At 54.7% G+C, this 19,576-nt stretch overlaps 1 protein-coding gene across 6 annotated transcripts in view; it reads right to left on the reverse strand.

Annotated features, from left to right (window-relative positions):
• Positions 1–19,576, reverse strand: part of RGS3 (regulator of G protein signaling 3) — a 75,424-nt gene that overhangs the window by 24,855 nt on the left and 30,993 nt on the right. For all 6 annotated transcript variants that reach the window (XM_063409967.1, XM_063409966.1, XM_063409968.1 and 3 more), the window contains 3 exons: positions 17,614–17,725; positions 11,856–11,896; positions 420–542 (listed from right to left, as the gene is read on the reverse strand). In XM_063409967.1, coding sequence (XP_063266037.1) covers positions 420–542; positions 11,856–11,896; positions 17,614–17,725 — 276 coding nt within the window. The remainder of the gene's footprint in view (positions 1–419; positions 543–11,855; positions 11,897–17,613; positions 17,726–19,576) is intronic.

Here is a 19,576-nt window from a genome sequence, read left to right on the forward strand (position 1 = left end):
AGAAGGCAAAAATCTCTGCCCCACTCCTCCCATGACCTCGGGCTTTTCATCAGCACCCAAAGATCACAGCTTGAACCTCTCCCTCTGCTTTCAGTCCTGTCCCAGAGGCAAGCTCTGGGAGCAGGCTGGCCACAGGTTTGCAGAGCCTCAGCTGTCCAAATACCCAGATACAGATGCTGGGAGGTGTCAGCCCAGCCTGCCTCAGCTCCAGCCAGCAGATGCAAATGCAGCCACTGCTCCCTAGGCAGGGCAGGAAGCTGCAGACACAGCAGTGCTGAATACAAACTCACTCCTCACCTGGAAAACAAACAGCCTCCTGCACAGCCCTGCTGGCAGGAGCATCACTGAGCAAAGCCCCACACAGGCAGAGCCTGCCATGCTCCAGGCAGGAATTTCCAGCTCCCGCGTGGGGCTCTTACCTTGCCCTCCGTAGGAGCCGCTGCCGGATGTTGCTGCTTGGTGATGTTCTCAGCCAGACACCAGCAGATCCTCTTCTTCTGCTCCTGGGAGTAAGCCTCCAAACTTAATAAGCACTCCGACTTCTGACGTAAAGGAAACACAGGAGGGAGAAGGTCATTAGCTGTGTGTCGCAGGCCCTGCCGGGGTTTGCAAACTCCCTGCTCCCCACACACCACAGCACGGGAGGGGAGAGCTCACCCCCTGTCCTGCACCCTGGGCACAGGAGAGGAAAGGAGATTGGGAATCAGCTCCCTCCAGAGACAGGGAGAGTGGTGCAGGGGAGCTGACTGCGCTGCCATGAGCAGGAGTGGAGCAGCATGGGCAGAGCACAGGCAGTCCTGCACCCTGTGCCACTGCAGTGGAAACTGAGGGTGGAAATTGCTCTTTGCCATATGCAAACATTAATGAGGCACCAGAGCATGAACTGGTGAGAACAAGAGCTTTAGGCCAGGTGGGGCTGGGAGGAAGAGCTCAGGGAAGCTCCAGGGCAGCCTCCTCGTCCTGCTCCTCACTTAACAACAGGATGAATTTGGGGATAAACTCTGGAGCAGCCTCCCCATCCTCTTCGTCACTTAACACCAGGATGTATTTGGGGATGAAGCTCTGGTCACACACTGTCTGTTAGCAACATGCAACAAAGAAAGGATTAAGAGAAATGATGGGAAGTCATCCCAGCTGAGCCCACCTCCTCTTGTGCTCTTCCCTGCACACAGCTTTTGTTCCTCCCGGACAGGTTTTCTTTGGGCCAAATTTCACTCACTTAAGGGACTTTCTGACCAAGTTGTCTCAGCAGCTGTCTCCTAGGCCTTCAACTGCTTATCTCTCATGTTAAAAATTAAGCATTATAACATCTGCTGCCTGCTGGGATTTTGCACGTTTCACTTTATAAAGGGTCCACAAATGCCCAAGGTTGGATCATCTCCTTAAGTGGCCAGATGGGAAGAGAAAAAAAATAAAAGCACAGCTTTTGGACAGTCTGCAAAGAAAGGAAAAAGAGTTGTTCCCCTAGAATTTCCTTCCAGAAGGGCAGGTCCCCAATAACTGTTTTTTCCCAGAAAGGTCAGAGAGAACCTGCAGCTTTGTGACTCCAGAGACATAACACAGCCAGAAGGGGAAATGCTCTTTAGTCACACCATTTAAATCACTGTTTGCATTGGATAGGAATTCATTCATGTTTCATCCAAAATCCACTAAAGTGGTAAATAAACCAAGCTCCCACATCACCTCCTGGGAAAGAGGGCTCTGGTTCAGTCCTTTTGCCCCTGTGAGGAGACTTCCATGAAAGAGAAGGTTTGAGCTTGCTTATGCCTGGACGTCCCCACACTTATTCCTACAGGCTTAAACACTGAAAATTCCTTCTCAGGCTTCCTGAGCACAATCAGAATGAACAGAGGTTTGGGATTCAGGGAAGGGAAGTGGTGGGGCTTCCCATTGCCCCCAGATCCTGGGTGGCAGTGATGCTCTGAGCCTCCCTAGAGTGTCACTGTGAGTTTTTCCCATCCTGCATGTCCCAGTCTCTCCCAGTGCCACACCAGCAGGTCACCAGGCTGGACCACTACGACACCCACTCATCCCTAGGAAGTCATTCCCACTTTCAGAGGAGAGGATGAGCACCCATTTGCTGGTATGGAATCCAGGCTGGTATTTCCCTGCCCCACACTCGTGGTCAGAAGAGAACAAAGCAAGAACTCAGCAGAGCCCCAGAGCCATGGGGGCAGCTGTGAGGAGCTCCCCCGATGCTGTAACTGCTGCACAGTCCCAGCCCTGACAAGCTCCTGTGATTCCCCTGGAGCAAGGCTTAAAGCAATTCCAAGGACATGAAGTGTCCCCTGGCTGTTACAGACACAGAGCTCACCTGGCCCTGCCCTGAGCCCCTCACTGATTCAATTACAGCCCATCTCTGTGATTGAATTTAGCACACAGCATGCTCAGCTCCCGCTGGCTGCTGAGAGCAAAGCGCCCCTCTTCTCCCTCCTGCTTCCCCTCAGCTCTGCAGGCTCCCTGACCCCAGCCACCCAGGAATATCACAGCCAGGAGAGCAGAATTCCTTCTGCTCCAGAACTCAGGGAAAGGCAACCACCCCAATGTGTGTCCCAGGTATTGTGAGCAAGGCTGAGGGGGGACATGAACAGCCAAAATTCCATTTATCCAAGACATACATATTTTATTATCACTTTATTCCTCCACAGTGACATTTAACCTCTCCAATGTACATTTCCCAAGGAAAGAACTCTGTTTTTCCCTCTTCCATTAACCTGCGCTCCCAAAAACTTTCACCTGGATTGGAAAAGCCCAACCCGTAGGGGCTGAGCACCCACAGCTGCCTCCAAACCCAGGCAAAGTCATTTGGGATGCAGCCAGATGAAGGACTGGGTGTTATTTGGGTTAAAACTCCTGGCACATGTCCCTGGAGGCTGGTCCATGCTGGGCACTGATCTGCCCACACAGGGGAGGCTGGGGAGAGGGGACAGGGAGCTGTGCCTGCACACGCTGCCCCGTGAGCTGGGAACAGCCTCTCCGTTATTGTTTTCCTTCAGGGAGGCTGCTGCTGGGCCTGCCAATATTTACAGAGAGAAAACAGGGTTTAATCACAGTGCTGGGAAAGGAGGATGCAGATGGCGTGAAGGGGGCGTTTGCCACCAGATAAAGGCAGTGACTGAAGTGGCTGCCAGTGGCTTTCTGCCTGCCTTCCCCCCAGTTAATATAAACATGTTATTGCAGGTGCTGTGTGCTGGGCTCAGGAGCCACTGGTGAGCCCACGGCTCCAGGGCAGCCCCAGCACGAGACCCCCACCCTGCCCAAGGGAGAGCACGAAAACGCAGCAGGGATTGCAGAGAATGACCCACACTAGCCAACACCAGCCCCAAACAGGCCCTGCTCCAGCCAAGGATGATCTGCATGAAAAGTTCCTTCTGCTCCATGGGAACAGCTCCCCGAGGCTGAGACCCAGCCCCACAGCAACCAGGTGACAGGTCTGGCCATGAGACACCACACAAGGAGGGCCTGTGGGCTCTGTAGCCCATAAATCATGTCAGGAGCTCCCAGAGAATGACAGCATCACAGGAGGAGCCCCCCAGACCCTCCACACCAGGCTGCAGACAGCCCCTCTGTGCAGGGCCCAGCACACACGTGGGGCTCTGTGTGATCCTGCAGAGCTGAGGAACTGCAGGAATGGGCCAGGCTCAGTCTGACATGTCTGGTGCCCTGAGCTCAGTGCCCAGCAGAGCCCAGGGCTGTTCTCTCACCACTGTCTCCCCTGGCTGTGCGGGGGACACATTCCCAGGGTGGGAAGGAGGGGCCACGTCACAGAATCCTGGACTGGTTTGGGGTGGCAGGGACCTGAAAGTTCACCCAGTGCCACCCCCTGCCAAGGGCAGGGACACCTCCCACTGTCCCAGGCTGCTCCAAGCCCCATCCAGCCTGGCCTTGGACACTCCCAGGGATCCAGGGACAGCCACAGCTGCTCTGGGCAATCTCCTCCCACAGATGCAGGGATGCACTTCTGCTCCTTCCCCGGGCTCCTCTCTGCACAGGGTTGATGGCAGGTTGGTTTGGGGACAGGGCTCCCAGCCCAGCCCTGCCAGCCTCCAAGGCTGCGAGTGTTGGGCCATGGCCAAAGCCAGCAGAGATCCCAGAGGGGAAGTACCTCGGAAGCTGCTCCAGACTACAATAGCTCCAAATCACAGAGCAAACCTTCCCAAGGAGAAACAGCTAGCCCTGGGAATATCCTGTGCAAAACACAGGCAACTGCTGCCTGCTGACTTCATGTACCACCAACCAAGGGCTGGTGAGAAAGTTCTGTTTGCTCCCATGCTGGGGGGAGTGGGGGAGACCACGGCTCTGCCTGTGGTTTTTGGACTGCTGGGCACACTGGTGATGCCCATAAAACAAACCCTGGCAGTAACAGCAGGGGCCCTGCTAGAGCTGGGATGCCCAAAAGGTGCCAGGGGTGCTGCAGGAGAGGATGTGCATGGAGATAACACTGGCAGGACACAGCAATCTCTGCATGGCTCTGCTGTGGGTCTTGTTTTTGGGAGCACTGATGATGGCACGGCCTGGGGGATGCCCAGAGGGCGTGGATGCCACATCCCTGGAAGTGTTCAAGGCCAGGCTGGACAGGACCCTGAACAACCTGATCTGGGGAGTGGCATCCTGGCCATGGCAGGGATAGAACAAGATGAGCTTTAAGGTCCCTTCCAACTCAACCCATTCTGTTATTCCGTGGTTCTGTTAAACCCCCAGGGAGGAAAATCGGCCTGAAGAACCTTTTCCACCCACTGTGGAGCAGCCAGTGAGGACACAGGGATGTTTTCCCAGGCCAGGCAGTTATCCTTAAGTGGCTCATCAGGTAAAAGCCTTCACAGGAATCCCTGAGAGGAGCCAGGCACGGAGCTCCCGCTGCAAACACCACTCTGGCAAACAGAGAGCAGGGCCACCACCTTCCTGCTCTGCAAACATCCTTTCCTCTCAGGGCAGAGGAAAACAGCTCAGAGCTGAGTGGCCCCAGCAACACCAAGCTTACCCACCCAGTGCCAGCACAGCCCCAGAGCTTTCCCAGAGCTTTCCATGCCTCTTCCCTGGCACAGTCCCATGGACAGAGAGCTCCAGCCTGTGCAAACAGCCCCAGGGCCCTCTGAAATCATCACCCTGGGCCTTTTTTAAATCTTTTTAGCACTGTAACTGCACCATATCAACTCTTCTTTTTGCCAACATCTGGGAAATGTGACCCCAAAATTAAAGTTGGGGGAAAAAACCCCACGTTTTTTGGTTATCTCAACACTCAGGTTCAGGCTGAACTGTGTACAGATGCACAAAGCCAGGAGAACAGTGTCCCTGTTTACCTGTTCTCCAGCTGGGACATGAGCACTCCCTGCTCTGCCTGAAGAGCCCTGACCTGGGAGCTGGCAGTGCCCAGGAGCTGCCCTGTGCCCAGGCTCTGGGTCTTGCCAGCCTGGGCCTTCTGCTACTGGTGTCACTCAACATCTGACCTGGGGAAATGCCCTGGGCAGAGGAGGTGAAGCCCAGGGTGTGTCTGCACAGAGCAGCAGCGTGGCCACCGACTGCAGAGCCACTGCCATGGGTGCTCCAGCTCCAGGGACATCCCAGGAGACAGCCTGGACCAGGGGGACAATTCTGCAGCTGGAATTTGGGGCTGTCATGGGGATGCTGGGTTGGGCAATTCAGGAACACCTCAGCATCTGGGGCAATCTGCACATGGGTTCATGTCACAGCATCCTCCAGAGGGGCTTTGCCAAAGGCTGGCAATGCTGTAAAGCTTTCTCACTGCTGCACCTGCAGCTTGGACTGCTCAGCACCACCCAGAGAAAAGCAGGGGCTGGGACCTGGTGGCCTTTGGAGGGAGGAAAATGGAAAACTCAGTTCCGGAAAGAGTTAACTGCTGCTGTGAGTGTGACATGGCAGAGGGACTCAGTGTCCAGCTCTCATGTGAGCTGTGTGACTCAAGGCTTGGGGAACCTCTCTGGCATCCCAGAAATGAGCCATGGAGGAAACAAAGGAAATGTCAGGGAGCAGGAAAGGATTTTTCATCTGGTAGCATCTCCTGGCCACCAGCAGCAGAATGGCTGGAGCAAAGGGAGTCCCCCCTTCCACTGAACAGGACTGGGAACAGAGCAAGGAAGGCAGATGTACAAATTTCTGTTCTGTTCCACTCATGTCACAAAACTGGTGAGAGCAAGGAGTCTCCAGACTGTCTGTACCTCAAGTCCTGCAACTGATCCCAGCTCTTGCAGCCTTGCCTGCAGTGCCTTCTCCCCTATAGCCCAGGGAATCCTTCCCCCTGTGCAGGACAAGCCCATCAGACAAATTACATCCACAACCTGACAAGCACCATCTCTTGTCCCATTGTGAATGAGAGGAAATTGAGATACAATTCCAACAGAGCACACAGCCCATTTCCCAGACAAAGGCTCACCTCCACTCCCTTCTTACTAAACAAATTTCCCTCAGCTGTTATGCGGTCACCTAGGTTTGATGTCACCCCCTGCTCAGCCCTTTTGCCCTTTTCCCTATCACCAAATTGCCCAAGTGCCCTCTAGGTCTGCCAAGACAGTGCCCAAAATGCTCCTTTCAAATTCTCCTGATGACATGTCCAGAACAGACAACTCCAAAATTACCCAGGTGTACAAAATCTGCCATGTCCCAGAGTGTCCCTGAGACTTGTCCTCTGTGCCATCAGTAAATTGCTTTTCCCGGCATTCAGATTTGCTGTCTGCAGACAGAACCTGGGCTCTCCCTGACTCCTCCCTTTGGGACAATGCCACATCCCAAAGGGCATTCAATGAGTAGCGCTGACTCCCAGCAGGAGTAGAGAACACTTTGGGAGATGAATGTTCCTGTGGAATAAGGTGGGACATGGATGGAGTGAAGCACATTACGCAGCAATACTACAGTATTGCATCCATTGATTCAAAGCATTCCCTTGGCAGCAGCTGAGGGTGGGAACAGGGGCCACAGGAGACCCTCTGGTGCAGGGATGTGTCCACACAGAGCCAGGCTGCCCAGAGCAGCTGTGGCTGCCCCATCCCTGCAAGTGTCCAAGGCCCTGGTCGAGTGAGTAGCATCCCTGGCTGTAGCAGGGGTGAGACAAGACAATCCCTAAAGTCTCTTCCAACCCAAACCAGTCTGGGATTCTATGATGGGGCAAAGTGACATTTCTCCGGCACTTGTCCAGAGGCTCTCCTGTGCAGTCAGGAAGGGCATGTCCAAGGCAAGGCCAGCTCAGGCACAGATTCGTGGCACCAATTTGCTCAGCTCTGGACAAGTGCTCACCACAGCAGCACAAGGAGTTGCTGCTGGAAGGATTTTCTGTTGGAGAAGTCTCCCAAGACAAACTCCGGTGTCTGCAGATGAAAACTACCAGAGGAAAAAAAAGATCAAATTTGCCAGTGCTTTTCAAAGGAAAAGCTTACTGAGCTGTTTGGTTTTAAGTCAATTTGATCTGAATATGTTGGGTTCGAACCAAACACTTGTAACAATGCATTAAACCCCTGACCTGCAGTTTCCCCTCAGCAGGATATTTCCGGAGCAGGGAAGGGTGTGAATACAGCCCTGGAGCACACTCACAGCTCCACATGGCTCCCTGTGAGGCTGCCCATTCCCACCAGGCAGCAAATGTGTCCTTGTGACAGCTTTAACACATCCCACAAGGTATGTGTGGCCTGCAGGGAATGGGGTGGGATGGGGAAAATGCAGACAAACTTCCACAACCCAAATCCTGTGGGGTGCAGAAATGTGGGTCTACACTGAATCCCAGAATCCCAGACTGGTTTGGGTTGGGAGGAACCTTAAAGCTCATCCCATTTCACCCCTGCCATGGGCAGGGACACCTTCCACTACCCCAGGTTGCTCCAAGCCCCATCCAACATTTGGACACTGCCAGGGATCCAGGGGCAGCCACAGCTTCTCTGGGCACCCTGTGCCAGTTCTACCTATTGCAGAGCTCAAATCAGCCAGAAGTTGTCACAGGCAGGGCTGTTCAACTTCAAATGGTGCTCTTTGGATTTAAAATCCTGAAAGAAAGATGCCTAGGCCAGGTCTCAATGCACTGGCAGGACTTTTTAACATATCAGCTGGCAAACAGAAAAATTAGACGAGCTGTAATGGCTATAAACAAAAACACAAGGAGTTACACCCAACATGAGGAAGAACTTTTCTCCATGAGGGTGGCAGGGCTCTGGAAGAACTGCCCAGGGAGGGTGTGGAGTCTCCCTCTCTGGAGACATCCCAAACCCACCTGGACATATTCCTGCATCACCTGCTCCAGGTGACCCTGCCTTGGCAACCCCAGCTGTTCTGGGATTCTGTGATTCCAGGCACACACAGCATTCCTGAGATCAAAAGGAACCACCTTCACTTCCAAAATCCTGGCTCAAGTCTGTGCTGGGACTATCACAGCTGTTCCTCAGCCACCACAAGGAACAAAACCCCCAAAGGAGGCAGCTCAGTGCAGAGCCTCCCTTTGTTTTCTGCATTCTTTCCAATCCCATTCTACATTTAGTCTTTCCAGGATGCCAAGTGCCCCTCCAGAACTGGGTACATCTGCACTCAGGATCTCCAAACCCTGCCATTCACACCTTGGAGAGCCTGTAAAACAAACACCCTTTGTGCTGGAACCCACACCAGGCTCTGCAGCTCCTGCTAGCTCTGCCTGCAAATAACCAAACTGCCCAGGGTTTAAACTCTGTGCAGTGATTTATTACACACAATTAGACAGGATGACCAGCAGTAGCTTTTTTGAGACACTTCCTGAAGACTGGAATTTACTCTCTTGTTTATAATAAATTAAGCAACTCACAGGTATTAGAACATACTTTCGTTTTGTAACATGTCAGATGCAAATGCAAATTTATGACCTTATGGGTCAGAACCTTACTCAGAAACCCTCAAGATGAGCAACAGCAGGAGACTGCAGCTCAAGGCTCCAGCAGAGAGCTCTTCCTGCAGCAAAGGCAGTGTCAGCCCGTGGGCTTCTCTCGGCTCTCAGCAGCACTAAACACATTAGTGCTCATTGCAGATGATCTGTGGGCAAGAAACAGCAGCTCGAGAGCTTCCTCCGACCTCCCAGCCCCGACACAGCAGCACAATGGATGTGTCTGCCCAGCCCACGGCGACAGGAGCCCAGCTGAGAGTGGCCACAAACCCTCCTGAGCCACCAGCAACGCCCAGGGGGGACCAGCAGGGAGGGCTGAGCCAGGAGAGGGCTCTGGGCACACACAGAGCTGCTGACAGGGCCAGGGATGGAGCAGGTCAGGATGGGGAGACACCCCCCAGGGTGACCAGGGCCCAAAAGCCATGACAGCCCACACACCCTGCCTTGATCCATCCTCATCCTTTCTAGCTGTCACAGGGTGGGCAGCCAGACAGTCCTGATCCCCCTTCACCCCAGTTCCCAGCAGCCTGAACATGTCCCCAGGGCACAGCCAGCCTCTCTCCAGGGCAATCCATGTCCCCAGGGCACAGCCAGCCCCTCTCCAGGGCAATCCATGTCCCCAGGGCACAGCCAGCCTCTCTCCAGGGCAATCCATGTCCCCAGGGCACAGCCAGCCCCTCTCCAGGGCAATCCATGTCCCCAGGGCACAGCCAGCCTCTCTCCAGGGCAATCCATGTCCCCAGGGCATGGCCTATGTGAGCTGCAAGCGCCACTTCCCTGGGTCCAGCCCCAGCCTTCATCTGAGAGCAGGACCTCTGCAAAAATCACCTTGACACACAACCCACCCTCCCACCAGGCCAGAGAGGCACCCAAACCCTCCCCAGTGCCCCCCTGCAGTGTTTCTGTGAGCAGCCAGCCTGCAGGGACACCTCTGAGGGGACCATCCCCTCCCAGCCACCTGGTGACACCTCCACAATCCTGTAAGAAAAGATTTGCTCCCAAAATGTGAATGCAAAGAGAAAAAGGGAGACAACCTGAAGGAAGTACTCTTCTTGGCTTCCCTGCAGGAATCAGATGTTGGAATGCTCCCAGGCTGGCTCCCAGAACATCCCATTCTTTCAGAGGAGCCCATCTCTCCACATGGGGCCAAGGGCAATTCATTGAGCCACACAACCCCTGTGCTGCACATCTGGGAGGTTGCTGCTCTCCTGCTCCATCCCCAGCCCCTGCAGCCCAGTCCCCCCCTCCACGTGGCTCCTGGGGATGTGACCTGTGCAGGTTTCTGTTTCCCAGAAGAGAAGTCTGTTGGGAGAGCCCCATCCTGCCCTGGCTCACTGCTGACTCACAGACACATCCCCCACTCTGTTCCCCTTTCAAACGCAAATTTCCCACTGCTGGAGAGCACCTACAGCTGGAGGGTTACCGTCCCCTTCACCTTGCAGCCAGGGGGGAGCTCTGGCTCAGGACAGACCACCAGCCGTGGGGGTGGGAGGGAAGGGGTGGCACAGGGCATGTCCTGCTTGGCAAGGTGCTGTCCCAGTGTCACCTCCAACCTGGGCTGGCAGTGCAGGGGGAGAACACCCACTCCTGGGGTCCAGCATGTGGCAGAGCTGCTGATCACCACGGGCTGGGAAGTCCCACTCCTCTTGTGACCTGCCCCAAAATACCCCAGGGGGACAGGAGGAACAACAAGGGTTTGCAGGGTCCCACAGCATGGCCAGTCCAGAACTACTGAAGTCCTGGGGGGAGACAGGAGGTAGGAAAGCAAAATCTCACATTTTCTATCCAACCACTCCACTCCAGTCACACGGGATGCCAGGGATCTCCGTCACCAGAGCTCTCACAGCCATTTAGGCCCCTCAGAAGAAAGCCCAGCACTTCATTACAGCCTGAGAAAGATACCTCTTCACCTCTCAAGATCTCATGAAACACAACCAGCTCTCTTTTGATCACTTCTACTTAGGGGCACTAAGCTTCTAAACCTAATATCAGGGTCTGAGTGCATTTTTCCAAGCGCCTGAGAAAATGCTGGAGAGCCTCATCCAAAGACCCAGCACAGCCTGGCTGAGTCACAGCCCTGCATTAGCTGTCACCAGCCCAGGGTGACATTGCCCTGGGACACGCACTGAGCAAATCTCCAATGGGAGGCTCAGCTCCTGCCCAGCCACCCCGGGAAGCAGCAGAGGAGACAAGGAAGGAACAGGAGGGAAGGAACAAGAGAGGAGTCCAGGATTCTGCAGTGAGTCGTGCCCTGGCCCAGCTCCAGCCACTCAAGGTGAACAACTTCCACGCTGAGCATTGGCACCCAACTTTCACAATGGTTCATTATTCCACAGTGCTGCTGAGCAATGTTTGCCTTTCTCCTCTGTGCCCTGGGGAGCTTTCCCAGACCCACCTTTCCACCTCAGAAAATACAAGGCCTTGAAAGCAGGAACACAGTAAAGTCACTGCAAAAGGAAGAAAGCCTTCAGTGATTAGGGAGGTGCAGTGTGAACCAATTTTGCAGAGCCCTTTACTTGACAAAAGGGATTGTGCCAATGCCTGGATGACCCCAAATCTGGTTAGAGCACTCAGCTACATGTGGGTTTAGAGCTACGATTCTGTCTTTCAGACTGGGCTTCCTTATTTTATTTGAGGGCTCCAAACCTGGATGTTTGAAGACAAGAAAAGCAAGGTGCCTAAAAATAATGACAAAACATCTGGCAAAGAAATCTGCCCTCAGGGGATAGAATCCCAAGAGAAAACAAAAGAGAGATGTCTCAAAGAAGATCCACAGGGAGAAGTGGAAAAGAAACCTGTCCTAGTGCTGCCCAAGCTCCTTTTAGCAGCTTCTTATTCATATATTCTACAGCTATTACGTTTCTTTTCCAGGCTTCTGGCAAATTCATTTAAAGGGAAGTTAAAATCAGTTTTTTTCAGTGCTCCTTGCCCCAGAAGAAAGGATCAGAGCTGTCAGTACCTGTCTGGCTCTCACTGGAAAGTTAAAGTGGAAAACAGCACCACTCACCTCTGCAAGGTAAAGGATGCAGAACTTGCGATCTTCTGAACCTGCAGAGAAGAAAAACCGGGATCAGAGCGAAGCTGCAGCTGCATTTCTGCAAGTGGAGCCACTGGCAGAGGAACTGGCTGAGAGACAGCACTGAATGAATGTTTGTTGTTGTCCCCCAGTACCAGGCTGTGACCTGGGTGATGTATGTGCCATCAGCCAGGGCCGGGCGCAGGCGGGCCCTGCAGGGACCGGCTGCCCTGGTAGGGATTCTCCTCTGGGTTTCTCCTTTGGAAAAGGGTTTGTTTCACTCACAGGCCATGTGCAGGCTCTGCTGCCCAACCTGCCTTGGCAAATGCAGCCTGTGGGAGCTTCCCAGGAGCTGCACAGGTCCCACAGCACCCACACAGCCACCCTGGGGGTCAAGGATGGGTCTCTCCATGCTGTCCCTGTGAGCACTTTGCTCCCAGGAGGACTGACAGAGAAGCTCCTGTTCCTGCCTCTCATTCCTAGGTTCTTACCCCAAGTTCTAGGTGGTCCCAGTGGTCCTGCTGTCTATCCCAGACTCCACTAGTGCCAGCAGCTGGGGCAGTGTCTCTCCAAGGGCATGGAGCCAAACCCCAGAGCAATGGGAAGCAGCAGGCATGAGGCAGGGGGAAGAGCTCATCCTGCTCTTTTGAGCTGAGGGCAAACTGCCCTGCATCGGGACACTGGGGAGACCCAGCCAAGGAACTTGCACTTCCACAGCTTTGTGAAAGGAGGTGGTGCTGGGGAGAACACAATGACCAACTCTGCCATCCACATCTTGCTAAATCATGAAGCAGCCCAGAACAGCTCCTCAGCTTGCTGCCAGATATCCCAGGAGATGTGTCAGACTCCAGCTGCTCCACCAGGCCGGTCCCTGCAGGCCCAGCCCTTCCCTGCACTCAACCAAAAGACGTGCCTGAAGATTTGCCCTAGCCCTGGTGTGCCCCCAGCCTCAAGGAAAGGCAGCTCCAGGCACACCCCAGCCTCACAGGAGGACATGAAACTGCCCTAGGACATGGTCACCTCAGCTCTGGAGCAGGACACCCCACCTCCAGGAGCTGGCTGGGCCCCTCACAGCAGCTCTGCCCTTGGCAGTGCCATGGGGCTGCTGCTTCCCCAACGCTCCTAATGACATTATCTGTGCCAGGAGCTCGGGGGTGCAGCCTGGGCATGGCTGCAGATTCCACTGGAAGTCAGGACAAGCTCTGCTTCATTTCAGCAGCCTGAGCCTGGGAACAGGCTCTGCACAGCATTGGAAACACCCTGTTCCCTAGAGGAAAACAATTCTCCTGCTGCAGGCAGCAGCCCAAATGTCCAGATAAGAGCTGTGACCCACTGAGGGGCTCAGGTGCCTCTTGAGTCATTCCCTGGGCAATGTGAAAGCCATGAAGAAGGGGTCTGGAGCCCTTTGCTGGGTGTCTATTTCAGCTGCCTTTTGTGGGGTCACTGGCCTCCCCTGCCAGCTTCAGTTTTAATGCGTTTTGCAGGATATGGGCTGGGAAATCCCTACAGGGACACCAGGACACTGTGTCACAGTGTCTGCTGGAGCCCAGCACCACTAGGAGTGCTGCTGTGACCCTCTCAGGTGAGGAGCCCCTGTGTGTTCAGGTGAGGTGAGGGAAGCCTGGCCCCAGGGCTGCCCCTCCAAATCATCATTGCCAGAAGGGGAGGGATGCTGGACCCTGGCAGCAGGTGCAGAATGGGCCTGGCTGGGAGCCCATCCCTCACCTCTGCACACAGAGAAACACCCACTGCTCCCCATGGCAGTGTCCCAGTGCTCCCAGCCCCTCTTCCATAAATCCCAGCAGGACCACCGGGGTGCATTTTCCTTGTGAAGCCCATTGGAGCCCCTCATCCAATGCTTTTCCCCTGGGAAAAGCAGGATCTGTGCCTGCTGCTGCCACACCGCGAGTCCACCACCCCCTCCTGAGCTGGGCCCTGCTCTTCCCTGCACCATGACCTCTCCAGGATGACTGTCAGAGCAGGTCCCAGAGGGCAAACACATCCCAGCCATGTTTCCTCAGGAGCTTTAACCAGGTTTTCCCTGCTGATGTGAGCATGCTCAGCAGAGGGAGGTGATGTTGCAGGGTAACAGCCCAGGGAATGACCCTGCTCCCCTTGGGCCTCTCTGGATTCTTCTGCAATAACAAGTGATCCTGACAAGGTCCAAACACACCAGAAGTTTAAGATCCCTTCCAAATTCCTCTCCACTGAGCTGTGAATCCTGGTACCAGCCACCTCCAGTTCCAGCCAGCAGCTCCTGTTCCCTGTCCCTCCAAGACTCACTGCGACACATGGCCCAGCAGCTCAGTGCCCACAGGACATACAAAGCAGAGAGCCAGTCTGGGCTAAGGAATGGCTCAAATCCCATTTTCACCAGCCTTTAGGGAGAACTTTAGTAATAAACTGGCTGCCCATCCCAGCAGCTGGGCTAGAGGCAGGGCCAATCCCTGGCAAGGCATAGAGGGAGGCTGGAGGGTGGGGGCAGAGCCAGGCAGGGCAGATCTGGGTGCAGATTTCACCACAAACCAGGTTTGCCAGGATTCCTTCCATGTTTTCAAGTCTCTGGAGGGTCAGGGTGGAGCAGCAGATCCTGAAGTGCCCCAGAGCCCAGAAAAACACGGGACAGGCAGCACTGGAGAAGTGGCAGATGCCTGGGATGAACCCCAGCTCTGCTCGTCACATCTCTTGTGACAATAGCAGAGCATATTCTCTCAGCCAAAGTCAGGGAAAAGCTAAAAGGAATTAAACAGGAGGAAAAATATCTCACTTGAAGATATTTCCTTTTCTTCCTGATGTGCTGTGGTGGGGACTGGCTTGGCTTCCAGAGTAACGTGAAGTGTCCCAGTGCCAGGCTGGGCACGAAGCAGAGTGGGAGCTCTGTGGGGACATGGCTCCTGTCCAGCAAAGCCCCATCCTGCACACCCACACTGCCTCACCCAGCACGGCAGCAGCTCCCAGCACCTGCCTCTGCCACTTCCCTGTGCAGCCCATGGAAGCACCTGCTGCTCTCAGGATTTGGGGGGTGCATGCCTGGTGTTGGGTCAGAAAGATGGGGAAAGAGGGAAGCTGGTCCTGCTCCTTTGCACAGCCCAAGGGCTGTGGCAATGCCCTGGTGAGGGCAGGCGCCCCGATCCCAAATCCTCATCTCAGCGAGGCTGCCGCTGCATGCAGCACCCAGGACAAGGTGCTGCCAGGCCCTGGATGGGAGGGAGGCTGCTGAGCACATCCAGACCTGGCTGCCAGGAGGGGAAAAGCTTGTCCCACTGGGACACATGTCCCTGGGGGAGAGTGGCAGGGTGCAAGGCCTGGGTGCTCCCCAGCATCCCAAGGAGGGACAGAAGGCCTGTAAATCCCACTCTTGGCCCTTGAGCATCTTGGAGCTGCACAATACAGCAGCTTGGGATGTCAAGGCCAGAGAAGCAGCACATCAGAAGCCCTTGTTTGCAGGATCCCAGCTGGGGATGGGGCTCCCAGGGTGGGGATGATGCTTCTCTCTGTCCCAAAGCTGAGCACACCCAGCCAGGGGAGAACCAGATCCCAGCGTGTGGAAATTCCCACAGTGCCTGGTGAGGAAGCCAGCCCTGTGTCACTGGGAACCTTGGCTGGCGTGGTGCTCATCAGCCTGGTGCTGGGCTTGTAAGGCAGGAAGAGAGAGCATTGTGAGGCAGATCAGACTGATTTGCTTTCGCACAGAGCAGCCTGCAGCAGGAACAGGAAACAGCACAATGGCCCTGAGCGCACCGGAGATGTCTCAATTGTTGGAGGCAGCCACACGCCTGTTCCTATTCATGTGCCACTCAGTCATTCAGGAGAGCAGCAGCAAATCCCTGCCAAAAAGGACAGACATCTTCTTGCTCTCTCCACCCGCCTTTGAAGCAGCCCTGCCCAAAGCAGGAGGGTTTGGGCTGCCCAAACAGCTGTGCTGGATTCCCAGTGTACAGGGGCTGGGTCAGTGCTGCAGGGACTCCATCTCCTCTGGATACCTTGGGAAGCTATTCCAGACATGATCCAGCCAAGTTATTATGACAAGAAGGAAAAGACTGGCAAAAAACTGCTCACAAATCCACTGTGCCTGAGGTGAGGAGGCACAATCCTGTGCTGCTACAAACAGACCTGGTGTTCAGAGCCAGGAGCAGCACCAGGGAAGCTGATTTCTCCAAACAGGTGAAAAGAGCAGAGCTATTCTCCAGGCTTTGGGGGCAGCCTGGGGCAGCACAGACACATGGCCCAGGAGCTGACCAAAAGCACTTTAACAAAGAACAATATTTTTTGTCCCTTTCTTAGAAATAAGCAGTGCTGAGAACACACTCGACAAAGCCCAGGAAGGCTTCAATGGCTTTTTTCAATGGCTCATGGCTGTGGTGCCCCATCTCCCTCCCTTGTGTTTCTGCTCCCACCAAATAGGTCAGGGAATTCATCTGGAAACAGAAACATTGCTGGAAATAGGAAATAACCACTGACAGGCAGCCTGTGGTGTCCAGCACTGAGGCTCAGAACAACGAGGGGCATGTGGAGAGACACAGTCCATCCACAGAGCTCATCGCTCAGCTGGGAAAAGTCATGGGAAGCAGCAAAACTCACCCAAAAAAGAACCTCTTTGGAGAAGCAGCCCAGATCTGGATTCACTGCTTTTGGTCAGAGTCAAAAGCCAGGAGACATAAAGACATTGGCTCATCACTTCCAGAGTAATTCGGGTTGGAAGAGACCTCTCTGGTGGGCTCTGGAGTCCAATCCCCTGACCAAAGCACCCAGACCAGGGCACTCAGGAGTCCTGAATGCCTCCAGGCATGGAGATCCCACAACCTCTCTGGGCAACTCAATATCTCACCAACCTCATGACAGGAAAGTTTTTCCTTCTATCTCATCCCAATTTGCCCCGTGGGGTCCCAGGACAGCTGCCTGGGCTGGAGGAAGAACTGTGACACAGTCAGGTAATTGTACATAAAACAAGCCCATACCCAAAAAAGCAACCACACCACACAAGGAACAAGGTGAAACTGGGCCCAGGGCCAAGAAGTGGCTCCACCGTAGCAAATAGGATGTGGTAGGGCAATTCCCTCATTCCTCTTTAGACCATGAGGAGCTAAAGGGAGGCTTTTGTACAGCCTGAAATAACCCATTTTCAGTCACCCCTGCCCTAGAAGCGCTCTCTGAGCCCTCAGCTGGACACAAAAGGTGTCAGCCAAGGTGCAGAGTGAGGGCAAGGTCCCCAGCCCTGCTCTGAGGGTTTGCTCTTTCCTTCCCAGAGGGGTGAGCAGGGGGATGGATGCGAGCAACAGGGAAACCGTGGGCGGCTGAAGAGAGAAGTAGCAAAGCAAAGCAGCAAAGTAAAGGTCATCAGAGCATGGCCAGCCACCCTTGGAGCCAATCTCTGAACTCCTCAAGGCGCCACGGGGGAAACCTCAAGCCTTCAGTTCCCTTTCCCAGCGTTGGCCAGGCCCTGCTGTCACAGCGTGACACAGCCAGGGGAACAGACCCCGGGGAATGGCAGCCCAAATCCTGAGACATGCACCCAAAGAGGCTGGAATGGCCTGGGGGCTCCTGAGCTGTCCCAGGAGATGGAGCTCCCAGGTTAATGCAGGGATAGCAGGGGTAATGCTGGCCCTGCATCCCAGGAAGGATGACCTGGAAGCATCAGTTGGATGGCACTGGAAGCAGCGGGGTGCTCTTCTGTTGCTGGCCAGAAACCTTTGCAGCTAGCAGCCAGAAAACCCCCAAAGTGTCTCCAACTGCTGCTGCAGACACTCACCCTCCTGGAGCTTGACACTCTGCAGGTACAGAGGGTTCCTCAGCACGTTGCAGCGCCCGGGCTCATCCTCCTTGGTGAAGAGCAGCAGGTCGGAGTAGACAAAGAGAGTAACCTGGAAGCACAGGAGCAGCAAAGGAGAATCTGTAGGGAGTTCATCTCTTGGCACTGAGACAGTGTCCTGGAAATGTCCTTTGCCCTGGGGACAGGCACCAGCCTCAACAGGAACCCCAGACAGCCCTTCCCAAGGGGCTGATGGCTGCTGCACCCAGCGAGCTTTGGATGAGGCTCCCCTGACCTGGAAGCTGCCTCTTGAGGCTTGTGGAGTCCTGTGACAGGAGGGCTAAACCTGCCCGACAGTTCCACACCACACAAACACACCCTCTCTGCTCCCTCCTGTCACTTCCCACTTACACAAGTTACAAATCAGAGCAGGAGGAGGGAATAAGTTGCCGACTAATCCCAGCACGCTGCAGAAGTTGCAGCCTGAAAGCAAATCTGATTGCTCTGATCACCCTCACAGAGGAGCTTCTCACTATTCTCAGTGAGAAAGTAAAGTTTGGTTTTCACAAGAGCAGGACACACAGAGAGAAGCTGCAGTGGACAAACCTGACACCTCAAACCACAGTGGGGGTGGAAAGGAAACACCAGCCTGAGTGTCTGCCCAGAGCTGTGCTCGAGCAGTGCCTCAAGTGTCCTGGGGGCTGGGAGCTCCTCCAGACCAGTGGGTAAAGTCTTGCCTGAGGTCCCCAGTCCAATCAGCTCAGATTAATGGGACCTTTAAAATAAGAATGAGCTCCTCCACTGCACTGGAGGTCCTGGACCCAAAAGCCTCCCAGGGATGAGAAACTTGGTACCACAGCTGAAGGTGTGAGCCTGCACTGCCCTCCAGGAGCTGGAGCACACAGAAAGCCTCAAAGATCACAGAATCATGGAATCATTGAATATTCTGAGCTGGGAGGGCCCCACCAGGATCACCCAGCCCAGCCTTGCCCCTGTCCCTGCACAGACCCCACCAACCCCAACCTGGGCATTCCTGGCAGCGCTGTCCAAAAGCTCCTGGAGCTGTGGCAGCCTCGGGGCCATGCCCATTCCCTGGGGAGCCTGGGCAGTGCCAGCACCTCTGGGGGAAGAACCTTTCCCTGTTCTGCAGCCTGAGCCTGCCCTGGCCCAGCTCCAGCCATGCCCTGGCTCCTGCACCTGGTCACCAGAGATGCCAGGGAGCAGCTGCACTGTGGCAATGGCACAGTGGCACAGTGGGTGCCAGACCTGCTCAGGGCAAGGGCCTTGGGGTGCCCCCCAAAACCTCCCACAGCAAAGGGAAAGTCTCGCAACACTGAGCCAGAGCAAGGAAGGGTTAGTGGCCTTTTAGCAATACTTTTGCAAAAGGAGACAACACCCAGAGTCCCAAAGGGGTGGGAAAGTGCACAGAGAGGTGATTCTGCTCCCACAGGGACCAAGCCCCAGCTGACAGCACAGTTTGTGTCTGTGGCTGATGGACACGTCCTGAGGAGGACAAACTGGTAACAGGTATCACATGCTGGGGAGTCTCACATCAGGGGAGAGCACCTGGCTCCAGATCCAAAACCAACCCCTTGCCACAAAATTTCTCCTTGCAGTGCAAGTTCATTTTTGTGGGATTCTCAGTAAGTACAAAGCTGCTAATGGAGCTTTAATTGACAATGAAACCAGGGAGGGGCTGTTCTTCTCTGTGTTATTTGGAAAATCCCTTCCTCTGCTCTCAACACTCTGCTGGCCTAGTGCCCACATACACTCTCCTCATTCCTTCTAGTCTTGCTGGTAATACAAGGAATAACCAGGTAGAAACTGCACTATAACCTTCATCCCATGCCCACCTTGTGCCAAAAGCTAACTTTTCTGGGACATGTCTGGTGCCATCTTGGTTCCCTCAACCCCAAAGAAGAGATGCTGAAGAGATTTTGGGAATAGCAACCCAAAGTGAAGG

Source organism: Prinia subflava, chromosome 12, assembly GCF_021018805.1.
Source record: "Prinia subflava isolate CZ2003 ecotype Zambia chromosome 12, Cam_Psub_1.2, whole genome shotgun sequence".
NCBI classification, from domain to species: Eukaryota; Metazoa; Chordata; class Aves; order Passeriformes; family Cisticolidae; genus Prinia; species Prinia subflava.